This window comes from Opisthocomus hoazin, chromosome 22 (genome assembly GCF_030867145.1).
Source record: "Opisthocomus hoazin isolate bOpiHoa1 chromosome 22, bOpiHoa1.hap1, whole genome shotgun sequence".
NCBI classification, from domain to species: Eukaryota; Metazoa; Chordata; class Aves; order Opisthocomiformes; family Opisthocomidae; genus Opisthocomus; species Opisthocomus hoazin.
The window spans coordinates 547,637-560,684 of NC_134435.1; the positions used below are offsets into that span (position 1 = coordinate 547,637).

A 13,048-nucleotide genomic window follows, 5' to 3' on the forward strand; every position below is an offset into this window, starting at 1 on the left:
GGGGAACCTATGGGGTCCGGCTCTGTGGGAGGCGGCGGAGCTGTGGCCGTGTCTGCCGCGGGTGTGTGTGACCGGGCGGGCAGCGCAGCATCTCGCCTGCCCCCTCCCTCGCCCCGGTCATGGTTCCTCGGTGCGGGAGCTGCACCCTCTGGCCAGGGCTCACCGGAGCTCAGGAGCACAAAGTGGTGCTGTCCGCGTGCCCCCGACCGCAGAGCCCCCGAACGCCCCGGCCCGGTGTCGCTGCCGGGGCACTGCCCTCCCGCCTCTGCCTGTGACGCCAGCGCGCGTTCGGCCATCACAGCGAGCCGCTCCCTCTGCAGCGCGGGCGCGGCTGGCAGCCTCGTGGCTGCTGCCTCCCGGTGCGGGTGACACCTTTTTATAATTTCGCCTGCAGGGTCTGCGTGGGGCGGGCGGGAGGGAGGGGGGTCCGCGGGTGATGGAGAAGACAGATGCCTTGGGGAAGACGGAGAGAGGAAATAGTAATGGTGCCGTCTCCATTACACCCTGCAGCGGGGTGACAGGCTGCCAGTCACAGTCGTACAAATGAGGTCGTGCCAGTCACCCTTGTAACGGCCACATCAGAAATGATAACAACGGGGCACTAATCACCGGCGATATTTGTACAGCGTTTCCTACCGAGAAATCCCCAGGGCACGTGGCAGATTCAGGCAGCTGGAGAGGATTTCAGCAGGCGCAGGCGTGGGAGCTCCGAGGGGGAGCGGCTGAGCAGGGCTGCAGGCTGCGTTCTGTTTCGAGGAAGAAGGTGAGGAGTCCTAAACTGGGGTAAAACCTCAGGGAGTTCAGATGGCCCGAGGGAGTTTGGTCAAGGTGCAAGCGTGGCACCCAAACGCTTGCTAGGCATTGAGGGTCCTGTGCCGCCTCTCGCTGCCGGCTGTCGGCATGCCCGATGGACACCAGTGCAGCCCAGCCTGCGGCCCCTCGGGACAGAGCCATCGCTGCCCCGTGGGGCCATGTGCGGGGCTCAGTGCCCGATGGACACCAGTGCAGCCCAGCCTGCGGGCGCTCGGGACGGAGCCATCGCTGCCCCGTGGGGCCCTGTGCGGGGCTCAGTGCCCGATGGACACCAGTGCAGCCCATGCTGCGGCCGCTGGGGACGGAGCCATCGCTGCCCCGCAGGGCCCTGTGTGGGGCTCAGCTCTGGCTGCAGCTGGGGTCCGGCTTCTGCTGTGGCCGCACGGCACGGCCGGGCTGTGAAACCGGGCAGGGGCTGTGGACCACAGCTGCTGCTGGAACACTTGCTGCTGTAAAACACCCCAGATGGGTGAGAAATTCGCATCTTCTTCTTCTTCTTTATTTTTTTTTTTAAACTCCTGTCTTGCCGGGAACAGCAGGATCTTAGTTTGCTTTCCAGGGGTGAGGAAAGGTGCGGTTTCTTTCCCCCCTCTGCATGGTGCGTAAGTCTTCCCATGCCGGGTGTCTGGATTGCGCTAAAGCCCCTTCCACCGGTGACCGCTGGTGTGGTGTCGGGCCGGGACGGACACTTGTCAGCCGTCCCCTGCAGCAGCAGGATGCTCTGTGGGCTGTGCAGGTCCTTGGTGGCACCATCGGCAGGGCCTGGGACAGGGTCTGCAGCTTGGTTTGGAGCCCGGCATTTCACGAAGCATGTGAGATGTTCTGGAAATTACACGTCCTTGGGCAGGCACCCGAGGGCTGGGGTGGTTTTCTGTTGGTTGCCGTGGTCTGGGTTTTGTTTCCCCCTGTTGTTATTCTCAGCGCGGTTACTCACCGTGCCCAGACGCCGCAATAAAACGCGTTTACGCTGGGCTGGGACGGGTGGGCAGAGCCAGGTCTCGTGCGGTGCGGAGGGGCTCCGTGGTGCCGGAGCTGCGGTCTCTGGCCGGGCGATGGACGCGATGGACGTTGGCTTCCCCCGCGCTGGCGCTGGCTGGTCCAGGCTCAGCGCGGCGATCCTGCCCGGCACGGTGCGGCTCTCCCGGGAGCGCCCGGTTTGCGCGGGGCGGGGGGAGCCCGGGGACGTGGCAGGAGAGCAGCGGGAGGAGACCCCACGGGGGAGCGGGGCGGGCGCCAGGCTGCGCCAGGCTCCTTGACTCGCCGCGCCAGACATCGTGGACATCAAGCCTGCCAACATGGAGGAGCTGACGGAGGTGATCACGGCTGCCGAGTTCCACCCGCACCACTGCAACACCTTCGTCTACAGCAGCAGCAAAGGCACGATCCGGCTGTGCGACATGCGCACCGCTGCGCTCTGCGACCGCCACGCCAAGTGTGAGTACAGCCCCGCCGGCAGCGCGGCCGGGACGCGGTCCCTTTTGGGGTGAAACAGCACAAGGAGGGGCACGCAGAGACTGCCTAGGCTCGGGTCTGCCCTGCCGCCTCACCCCGCGCTCCCGCCAGCTGTGCCGGGCTGCGGTCCTCCTGCGCCCGCGCATCCCCGTGGCCACCGGCCCTCGGGCCTGCCCATCCCCGGAGGAGCAGCTTCTCCGGAGTCCCGGCCCCACGCCCTCGGGGTGCACGTTAGAACCCCACGGCGATGCTTCGGCAGCCGCGGGGCCGAGGGGTTGCTGGGGTGCTGGTGCACAGCGGCTGCAGAGCTGCAGATGCGGGGGGACCGGGAGCGCTGCGTCTGTGCCAAATAGCCCCATGCCCTGCTGTCAGCTGCGGGCGATGCCGCAGGGGCCAGGGGATGCAGAACCCCCCCTCAAAGTCTGGGGTACGCTGGGAGCTTGTCCTTGGTCCTTCCGGGCTGGTGCGATGAGCGAGCTGCTGCTCGGTACGTGTCGGGAGGGCGGTACCGGGAATACGCTCCGTGTCGGCAGTGCTCGCCGGAACACCGACACGAACGCCTGCGGCGTTTGTGGGTGGGCTGGCGAATGGCTGCTGCTGTTCGTTGTGCCCGAGCTGCGCGGTGAGCGAGACACAAAGATGGGACAGACCTGGAGGAGTCTGGTACCTATGGCACCTGCCTGAAGGACAGCGAAGTACGGCAGAAGCAAGGGCCGCTGTGCTGTGTGACTGGCTAGCTAGACCCCTGCATCTCCTTTTCTTGTTGGAGTTCGCTTCAGAAAATGGCCCCTGTCTTGTGGGAGCTTAGGGGGATTTTCAGTATTTGAAGTGCGATCGTGTTACGAGAACGAGATGCGCCAACGGGGTGCAACGAACTGGAGCCCAGTGCTAATGGTCGGCACCGCGAGAGCACCCGGCTGGGCTTCAGGTGTGGGTTTCCTGGAGTTGACAGGGAATCGCGCACCAGCCACCGCTTTTCAGCTCTGGAGCTGCGGTCACAGTCTGGTACCTGGTTCTAAACTGGAGTAAAACGGATGGAGAGGAAAGCTGACATCGCTGTCTGGACATTCGGAAATACCGAATGGCAGTTTTCCCAAATCCCGAGCAAAACACACCTTTCTATTCTTGCATTTCATGACCGTGTCTCACAGCCCTACAGTGCCGGCTCCCAGCTGAGAATCAGAATACAATTAAGGAGCAAACAAAATTCGTTTTCCTCTCCCCTCGGCGGCAGAGCCCCCCCCGGCTTTCCCTTTTGTATGAGTACTGCTGCGTCCCTGCAGCCCTTGGTGAGTCCTGCCTTGGGCTGACCTCTCCCGTGACATTTCCTTATTGACTTCCCTCCATCCCTCAGAAGCGTCAGCCCCAGTCAGCTGCCGTTCAGCAGATGTGTGCCTCGAAATTGAGACAGTTCATCAAAGTTCAGAATGAAAAGCAACATTGGCTTTGGAGGCAAATCCTCCAGCAGAGACATTTAATAACTGTCAATATTTAATAAAAATGCAGAAGATAGCACTGTGCATCACAGGCATGTCTATTTGGATAGATGCAGTGTGCTGCTCGGGGCAAGCTTTTACTTCTCTTATTAAATTCTGTTTGCCCGTTTCTGGAGGCTCCTGCGCTCTGTGCCGTTGTGCGTTTCCCTGCGGAGCTGGCCTGAGAGGGAGCGGCAGCTTCCTCGCCGAGATGCCGGCCCCGCAGGGCTGTGAGAGGGGCAGGGTCCTGCCAGGGGATCCCTCCCCAGCACACCGCGTGAAGCTGAAGGGGAGGTCGGGGTTCCTGGTGCAGCTGGTAGCGCCGGCAAGAGTAATCCTGCTCCAAAAAGCGCGTGGGAGAGTGAGGAGAAACCCTGCTGGGGTTGCTGCCGTTGTTTTCCCACAGCAAAGGGCATTTGGGCTTGGCGCTGTTTTGTGAGGAGCCACCTCCCCGAGGTCGCTGAGCCAAGCAGGAGCCCTCTGTGCCTTTGCAAGGCTCTCCTGCCTGCGTCCCAGATGAGGATGTCCAGCTGGTATCGTCCGCCGCGTGCAGGGCGGTGCTGGGCTGGGAGCTGGCGCTGAGCCCGAGAGGGACGCGGTGACGGCCCCGGCCCCCGCCGCGGCTCGCTGACGGTGCGGTGCCGCGCTGCTGCGCTCGCGGTTCTCCGGTCTGCGTTGCTGGTTGTCATGAGGAGAGTTTACCTGAGGAGTGAGAAGAAAAGACGGTACTTTAACCGGTGGTAAACATTTATTGATGAGGGATTAAATTTATTGAGGAGTGAAAAACCCCACTGGCCTTGGCGCTGCCCCAGCGGGGTCCCCCTGGCCGAGCGCTCTCGGGCGCAGGGCGGGAGCGGAGGCGGCAGCTCGGGACGTCGTCTCCCGAGGCGTCGTCGGGACGGTTGCGCTCCGCGTCGGGAGATCTGGCTTTTGCTTCCCGGTACCAGCGCAAGGAGACCGGCGCTGGGAAAATGTAGTTAACCTGTACCAGCCTGCGCCTCGTAGCTGCTCTGAATTTCGAATCGACGGCTCCTCCGCACTGGACTGCGCACGGGGCTGGGCCCTGCGCTGGGCTCGGTGCGTGGCGGGGTCCTGCCCTCTGTCCCTCGGCACGGGGGGCTGCGTGGGACCCCCTCGCCCTCGGCTGGGCTGGGGCTGATGCTTCACCCTGCCCCGGCCCCTCCTGGGCACGGCTGCAGCCTGCGCTCCTCCTCCTCCTCCTCCTCCTCGCTCCGCTGCGGTGCGGGCAGCCCGCAGGCGGGGAATCGGCGGAGGGGTGAGCAGCCGAGCGCTGGCATGGGCTGGGGGAGCCTGGCGTCGGGGAGCGGCTCCCGCCCGTCGTACCGCAGGCACCTCGCCCTCGCTGCCTTCTTCGGTGCTGCCTCAGCCCTTGGGTTCTCCCTCCGAGGCCGTTCCCGTCTGACAGCTGAGCTGTGATTTAGCATTTTCTGCTGCTGCAGTATCAGCAACAATTTCTTCTTTCTCCTGTGCTGCAAACTGAACATCTCCAGCCTTGACGTGGGCTCACAAGCACGCACCCGCGATGGGAGCGACGAAGCCGTTAGAAGAAGCCTCATGATGCCGCCGACCTGGCGTGAGCAAGCCTGCGATGGTTACAGCAGAGTCGTGTTGTTCAGATGCTCTCTCTCCATGGACTGCCTCAGATCTTTGTTTTTCTCTCGTTGCTGTCGCTTTTCTGATTTAAAACACCTGACGTGTGGTCAGATTTCCTGCTGGCGATTAGAGGACCCGGAGCGGGGTCCTGCTGTGGGCAGTGCCACTGCCGAGTTGGAGGGAGCTCCTTCACCCTGGCACTGCAGGCGTTCTTTCCGCCGCGCGCCGGGGTTCGGGCGCTGGCACTGGGCTGGGTGAGGAGGTGGGGAACCCGAGCAGATGCCGTGCGGGGCAAGCGGCCTGCGGGGCGGCTGCTGGCACGTCCCTGGCGCGGGCACCAGTGGGTCAGAGCCGGCAGCCGCCATGGCGGGGGGTTACAGCAGAGCCCCGGCGCTGAGGATGAGGGCTGGGCGCTGGCGCTGGGCCTGGGCGCTTCTCCGGTGGAGGAGCGAAGCGGCGTGAGCTGCTCCGTGTTCCCGGGCAGTGCCCCGCAGCGCTGCGCTGGAGAGGCGGGCAGGGGAGGCTGGGCAGATGTCTCCACAGTGGCAGCACCTCTCCTGCTGCATCGCTGTGATGGCCGCTGAAAGCTGCGCTTGCCCAGCTGATGTTACTGCGAAATCAAATTCATAAATACATTTAGTTTGGCACTTCATCCGTCTCCTTCACACTGTGATTTATTCAAAGACTGATCAGATGAAATCTGTAGGTTGCAGCAGCTATAAAATGTTTGCATTGACTTTCAGTTACGCTGCACATTGATTTCCAGGGAGCAGAAGTGACGTGCAAGGCTCTCAGTCTTCTGGGCTTCCATGGTGCTGCTGATGGATTGGCCTCCAATGACTGCACTTATTGCACACATTAGAAACAACGGAGCTTCAGTGGTGCCAGGCAAAGTCCTTAAGACAGGGGCATTTCTCGGGTCTAGGCCAAGCCCAGGAGCGGGGGCCCTTCGCCCCGCCGCCACGGTGACGTCCCCCGGGGACGCGGGTGCCGCTGCTCAGCAGAGCGGGACTGGAGGGCGTTTGGGCGGTGGCGGTGGCTGCCCCGGGACGCCGGCGTGGTGCTGTCTGGGGGTCTCCACGGCCGAGCCGGAGCCTCCGTCGCCGTGCGGCAGCGTGGCCCTGGGGCTGCCCGCTCCCCTCCCTGGAGCATCCGCGGAGCCGGGGCAGGGTGGCAGGTCCCCGGCCGGGGTAGGGAGCTCCTGCCTCGCCTGATGCCGGGGCTTGTCCTTTCCTCTTCTGCAGTTTTTGAAGAGCCCGAAGACCCCAGTAACCGGTCGTTTTTTTCCGAGATCATCTCCTCAATCTCCGACGTCAAATTCAGCCACAGTGGGAGGTACATCATGACCCGGGACTATCTCACTGTCAAGGTGTGGGACCTGAACATGGAGAACCGGCCCATCGAGACCTACCAGGTGAGGGTGGCACTGCCGGGCACCCGCAGCCTGCAGCCCCAGCCACGCTCCCAGGCGGGCGGCAGTGGGGACGGGTGCAAACCTGGGGGATGGGAGCCTCGTGCCGTTACGTCGTGGAGAGCAAAGAACTGTTAGAGGCGGGCTGGCGTGGCCCGGTGGATGGTAACCCCATCCGGGCTGGGTGTGAGTGGGGAGCGGGTGCTCAGGTGCCGGCACTGCCAAGCCCTGCGTGAGGTGGTGCCGGTGCCGGTGCCGCTGCTCACGGTGGAAGGGTGGCCATGGCCGAGGGCGTCTGTGGGGCGTCGGGCTGTGCCGCGCGGTGCCGCGGCCTCACGCCCCGTCCCTCCTGCCCGCAGGTCCACGACTACCTGCGGAGCAAGCTCTGCTCACTCTACGAGAATGACTGCATCTTCGACAAGTTCGAGTGTGTCTGGAACGGCTCCGACAGGTGAGCGGTGGGGCGGTGGGGCTGGGCGGTGGGGCTGGGCGGCGGGGCGGTGGCTGCCGCGTCCCCGGCGAGCCGGGCGCCGGCGGGGCTCTGCAGCTCGGGGTGGGCATGGCGGGGATGGCCGAACCCCGGTGCTGCTGCGGTGTCTGCGGGGCCCGGCTGCCTCTGGGCTGCGGTCCGCTCCTGTCCCCGTCTCACCCGCGGCCGGAGGCGGCCGGTGGTGCGTCCGGCTCCAGATGCCAGAACCGCGGGGTGAGAGCTGTCCATGCATGAATCGCACCGAGCCAGGGGCAGAGAGCCCATGAGACCCGTGGGCCTGGCAGGGACGCGACAGGTTTTTCTTTGAACCCTCAGAGCACGTTAACGAGGCACAGCGGGCCTGGAGCCCAAATCCCAAACCTTAATCCGCATCTCGTTGTGCCTCTGGATGCCCAGGCTGCCGCGCAGCTCGAGGCAGCTCACCTCTCCAGAGGCGTGAGAACGGCTCGGCTCCGGCCACCAAGAGCTGTGCCAGAAAGACCGGTCACCGTGCGCAGTGTTATCCTGGAAGGAATTGCCCCCATGTGTCTTCCCTGGGTTGGGACGGATGTGGGGATGTGGTCTCTCTGGCCAGACCTGAGCCCTGGGGCTGCCTGGGGTCTGCGTGGCCCCCGAGCGCTGCGGGGCCAGGGCCGGGCAGGTCTGGGGTCTCGCAGCTGGGCGGGGGCCACACGCCGTGACCCGTCATCCCTCCCTCCTCGCAGCGTCATCATGACCGGCTCCTACAACAACTTCTTCCGCATGTTCGACCGCAACACCAAGCGCGATGTGACGCTGGAGGCCTCGCGGGAGAACAGCAAGCCCCGCGCCATCCTCAAGCCCCGCAAGGTCTGCGTGGGCGGCAAGCGGAGGAAAGACGAAATCAGCGTGGACAGTCTGGACTTTAGCAAAAAGATCCTGCATACAGCTTGGCACCCCTCCGAGAATATCATTGCCGTGGCAGCGACAAATAACCTGTATATATTCCAGGACAAGGTTAACTAGGAGGACACGCTGTTCTTTAGGGTTCCCATGTACTGAACACTAGTAAACACAAGATTTCAAATCTTTCTTTCTTTCTTTCTTTCTTTTTCCTCCCTTTCTTTCCCTTTCCTTCCACTGCTCCGGCACTGCTCTGCGGCTGTGCGGAGGTCAGCAGCCCTGCGCGCCGGGCGCAGACCCCACATTGCTCTTTCTTTACGTGCCGAGGGCAAAGACGTCGCGCGGGCGGTCGGGGAGATGCCAGGCTGCGGCCGTGCTGGTGTCCCCGGGTGCCTGCCGAGGGACGAGCGCAGCGATGCCAGCGCGGGCGCTCGGCGGGCGAGGAGATGGGGAGAGGCGCAGCCGGCTGCCCGGGGGGGGTCGGCTACAGTGGTGTTAAACTTCGTCCTAGAAATAGTCCACCTCTCACGTGGCAAGATCAGAACGTCCCCTTTGCCATTTTTCACATTTGTCTTTTTATTATTACTATTTTGTGTTTTTACCAACAGAGACAGCAAAACCAAACATGAAATGGAAAAGTTCAGCTTTGCAAGGGACAGGCTGGAAGGGGGGGGGTCCGCTGCGCCCCGAGACGTGTCCGCTCCGGCCGGGCTGCTGCTCCCCCCGCCCCACAGAAACTCTCCTGAGGATTGGGCTTTGTAGATACTGTGGTGCCTTCTTTGGTATATGAAATACCTTTCTAAATGATGCTTCCAAATTGCATCGATTGCAAACCAAACTGAACCCGGGCTCTTCTCTGCACTTCTTGTCTCTTGGTTTGGGCGTTTCTGCTTCTTCTGTTGTAAGCTCTGCATGGTGTGACTGTCTCTCTCTTTTTCTTAATTTATTTATTTATTTATTAGATCTTTTTTTAAAGATAAAGTATAAGTTGCTAATTTATGACCTTCTAAAAAGAATCCAACCGTATATTGCTGTTAGCACCTGACTGCTTCGGGGAGAGGCTGTGTGTGCTCCTACATCATCATCATCATAATAATAAAACAAATAACTCTTCCTCTTTGCATGGCACGGCTGCCCCTCACTAATCTAAAGATTGCTCAGGTCGCTCTTTCACTTGAGCAACTGCTCAATTAAAAAAAAAAACTACTACTGAATTTTCAGTCAGTCTGAAAACTGCTCCTGCAACAAGCAGCAAGTGAATAAAGAAAGTCAATTAAAAAATTCGACGCTGTCACCGTAGCAGTGGCTCCGCAGGGGTGACCCTGCTGTGCGGCCGTCACGGGGGGCAGCGGGCAGCCCACCACCACGCTGGCCAGGACGGTCACAGGACTCGAGGGAGCCCTCCGGGACAGCCGCGGCGGGGCCCCGCGAGGATTCCCAGCGTGTCCCACCATGGCCTCCGGCTCTTACACCTGACTTGGGAGACAACCTGCCGCAGGGACCGCTGGAACATCGGGAGCTGCGCAGTGATGGGGGCCCCGGCCCCGGGACGGAGCCTCGGGGTGCTGAGCCGGCGAGGGCAGCGGCGGGGAGAGCTTGCTGCCTTCAGAGGCCTGACCACACCAGGAAAAACAAGTGCACTGGCTTATAAATTTATTACAAGCGATGGCTTTTAGAAGCAACTTTTTTTTTAAAATGAAATGGTAAAAAAAATAGCAAGAGTAAATGAACCATTTTTTAAAAAAACAAATGTTCTTTTCTGGTTCCTGTAAAGAAAGCCTGCACTCTGGCATTGGAAGTAAAGTTGTCCCAACCGTGTCCGTGTGTGGAGTCGCTCTTGTTGTGCCTCTCGTGTGCTGGGGGATGGCAGCTCCGTGGCACCGGGCACGGTCCCTGGTCCGAGGCTGCCTGCCAGGCCTGCGCTGCTGAGGGGCGGCTGGGGGGGCCTGAGACCCCAGGGATTCTGCATCCCTGCTGAGGGGAGGGGACATGGGGGCAGGGGGTGATTCGGGACCCATGGGTGGGCATGCAGCCTCCCCCCAGCTGGGTCAGCCCTTGGGTGGGGGGCTGTGGTGGGGCTGAGCAGAGTCCCAGTGGCCCCAGACCCACCGCTGGCAGCGCGTGGGAGGGCACGCGGAAACCCAGGGACGCGTGAAGTGGGACGTCCCCTCGCTGTGCGGTGGTTAAGGACCTGTCACCCACCGCCTACCGCAGCTGGACGTCAATGTCCAGGCGCAGAAAGCGGCCCAGCTGCAATCCCCAGCGCCTTCTGCAGCCGCGGAGGGGCTCCGGGAGCTCCCCGGTGCCGCAGCGATGCCGCGTGCGGGACGCTGCCCGGCGCGTGGCGGCCTGGGGCAGGCTGCCGACTGGCAGCCCGCGGCCGATGTCCTGCTCGCTCACGCAGGGAGCAACGCTGTCGCATCCCAGATCTGAGCCCCGCAGCCCCGCCTCAGCGCGGTGTCTCCAAGAACAGGGCCCTGTGGCGTAGCAAGGGCTGTCGTTCTCACGCTGCCGCCTGGCCGCTGGACCCTGCTGCGCGGTGACAGTGCCTGGGGAGCGAGACGGAGCCCTGGAACTCACCCGGCAGGGGCTGGCTCAGCGGGGCGAGCAGGAGATGAGCGCGTCCATCTGTCCAGGGTCTCTCTGCCGTGGCCTGGAGCCACGGGCCAGCGGGAGCAGGGCTCCCCTTCGCAGGACGTTTGTAGGAGCAGGTCATGGGCGACGGCGCGGGGACGCTGGTGCCCATCGACAAGCTGTTCTGGGTGGGTTGAGCCCTCCTGCTCAGCAGCCCGATCCAACACCACGTCTCATGGAGCCAAACGCAGCTTCAGCTCCCCACATAGGCGCGGCAGTTATATTTGTACAGACGCCAACAGCCACTTCATCGCGATGGGGATGCGCAGCTTCACCGAAACCTTTCCTGTCCCACCCGGGCAGCGCTGCGGAGTGGCCGGGCAGACCCAGCACGGCTGGGGCTCCTCTCGCTCCCTCCTGCCCCGCTGAGGGTGGGCGACTCCCCGCCCCAGCAAAGAGCGGTGCCCGGACCCCCTCCGACGGCTGCGACCCCTCAGAGACCGAGGCCGGGGGTCCCCTGCCGCCGCCTGGCACGGGGGCCAGCGGGTCCTGCAGTGCCCGGCGTTGTCCATTTGGAATGGCTGCCGGTAGCCGAGCTGGCTTCTGCTGCACCCGCAGAGCGGGGCTGGGCGAGCCGCGGGGCCACGGTGGTCGCCGTGCGCTGCCCGCTGCGCTATGCCGACGTGCTGTGCCGTGCCGGGCGGGCAGGGGCAGCCGGGGCGAGCAGCTCCTGGTGACTCACAGAGCACCCAACAGCTCGCCCTCCTCAGCAGGACAAATCTCGTTGCCTGGTAAAGCATTAAACCTCCCTGTCAGCTCCGCGGGCGAGTTCTCTGCTGTGCTCGGTGACGAATTTCAGCGGCGGCGCCTCATTAGGGGCTGCAGGGCACGGATGACACTGTCAAGGAAGTGTTATTCAGACACTCATTTACCTTCACATTAACCGCGCGACCTTCCTCTCCTGAAACGTGCACGGGTCCAAGCGCTGGGTTTATTCCTCCGCGTGCAGCACCCATCCAGGCAGGGCAGCTGGGGTGGCACCGACAGCCTCTTCTTCCACAGAGCCCCGAAGCCCCAGATACTCAGAGAGCTCTTCAAAATGTCCAGCAAGGCTTCTGACGTAACCCAGCCGCATTTGTCCTTACCCTTGTGAAAACCGAGTTGCGCAGAGCCTGGGCTGTGCTGCTGCCGTGGGGTGAGCAGGGCTGGGAGGGGACGCCCGGACCGTGGGGCTCTCCAAGCCTTTCAAAGCTGGTGGCATCACGCCCTCGGGTGCCGAGATCACTCTTCTGGCAGGACCTCTTTCACCATCGCTTTCTCTGCTTCCATTCCCTCGCTTGCTCCCCCCACCTCGGGTCATGCTGGGCCGGGCACCTGCAGCTCCTTACGCCAGAAATGAGCCCAGCTTTTCAAACTCTGAGCTTCCTTCCCCTTCCTAAGCTTGCTCAGATTCAGGTCCTGTCCCGCCGAGCGCGCAGCCCCAGCAGCAGCATGACAGCCGGGCCGAGCCGCGACAGCGAAGGTGCCAGAAGAGCTGTCGGTGTCCCTCACGCCCAGCCTGCCCTCCAGATGAGGGCCCCACGGACCGTCCCTGCGCTGGGCGACCCCAGGGACCGTGCCCGAGGCGCAGCAGGGTGGGGACCAGCTCGCGGTGCCGTGCATCACCCGCCTGCCCTCCGGCACCACCGCCCCGCACCAGGGGCCCGTATGCTCAGTGTCATTGCTTTATTCACAGAATAAGCAGATAAATACATGTTAATGAACATCTGGTCTCCATAAACAAGATAAATTAAAATTAATAGCGATCTTATTCATTTAATGAACAAGTTAACCATATTTTAAAGCAGCCATAAAAAATGCATGGCTTCCTGCAGGGATGCGCTGAGCGAAAAGAAAGTCATTGCCTCGCGTGGCCCTCGTGTCCCTCGCTCGGTTTTGGACGTGACCAGATGAACATGAAAGCTGTCTGCCTGCAGCAGGCAACCCACAGCTCTCGAGCCCCTGACGTTCAGACACAACCCCCCGAACTGGTTAAAAACGAAGAGCCCTGTGCCCAGGGCCCGACTCGCTGACGGTGTCCGCAGGTCCGAGGGCGGCGGTGGAAGCGGGGAGCTCTGCTGTGCCCCCCAGCCTTGCAGCCCCCCTGCAGCCCTACGGCCAGCGTGTGAGCGTTGTGCTCTCCAGGTGGGAACGAGACGTCCCGAAGGGGCTAATGAGTTCAGCCTTAGGCAAGCTACAGCCCCCTGCCCCCTTCCCACCCCAGCCAGCAGCCGTGCCGGGGAGCGCGCAGGCATGGGGGGATGCTCGCCGCGCGCCCAGCCAGCCCGCTCTCACCGCAAGCCCCCGTTTCAGATGGCA

At 62.7% G+C, this 13,048-nt stretch overlaps 1 protein-coding gene across 3 annotated transcripts in view; it reads left to right on the forward strand.

The window, feature by feature from the left end:
* The window catches only part of PPP2R2B (protein phosphatase 2 regulatory subunit Bbeta), an 89,543-nt gene extending 79,609 nt beyond the window's left edge, over nucleotides 1-9,934 (forward strand). For all 3 annotated transcript variants that reach the window (XM_075441696.1, XM_075441697.1, XM_075441698.1), the window contains 4 exons: nucleotides 2,083-2,247; nucleotides 6,599-6,768; nucleotides 7,125-7,216; nucleotides 7,960-9,934. In XM_075441696.1, the coding sequence (XP_075297811.1) occupies nucleotides 2,083-2,247; nucleotides 6,599-6,768; nucleotides 7,125-7,216; nucleotides 7,960-8,239 (707 nt within the window). In that variant the 3' untranslated portion in view covers nucleotides 8,240-9,934. The remainder of the gene's footprint in view (nucleotides 1-2,082; nucleotides 2,248-6,598; nucleotides 6,769-7,124; nucleotides 7,217-7,959) is intronic.
* Nucleotides 9,935-13,048: the final 3,114 nt, after the last annotated feature.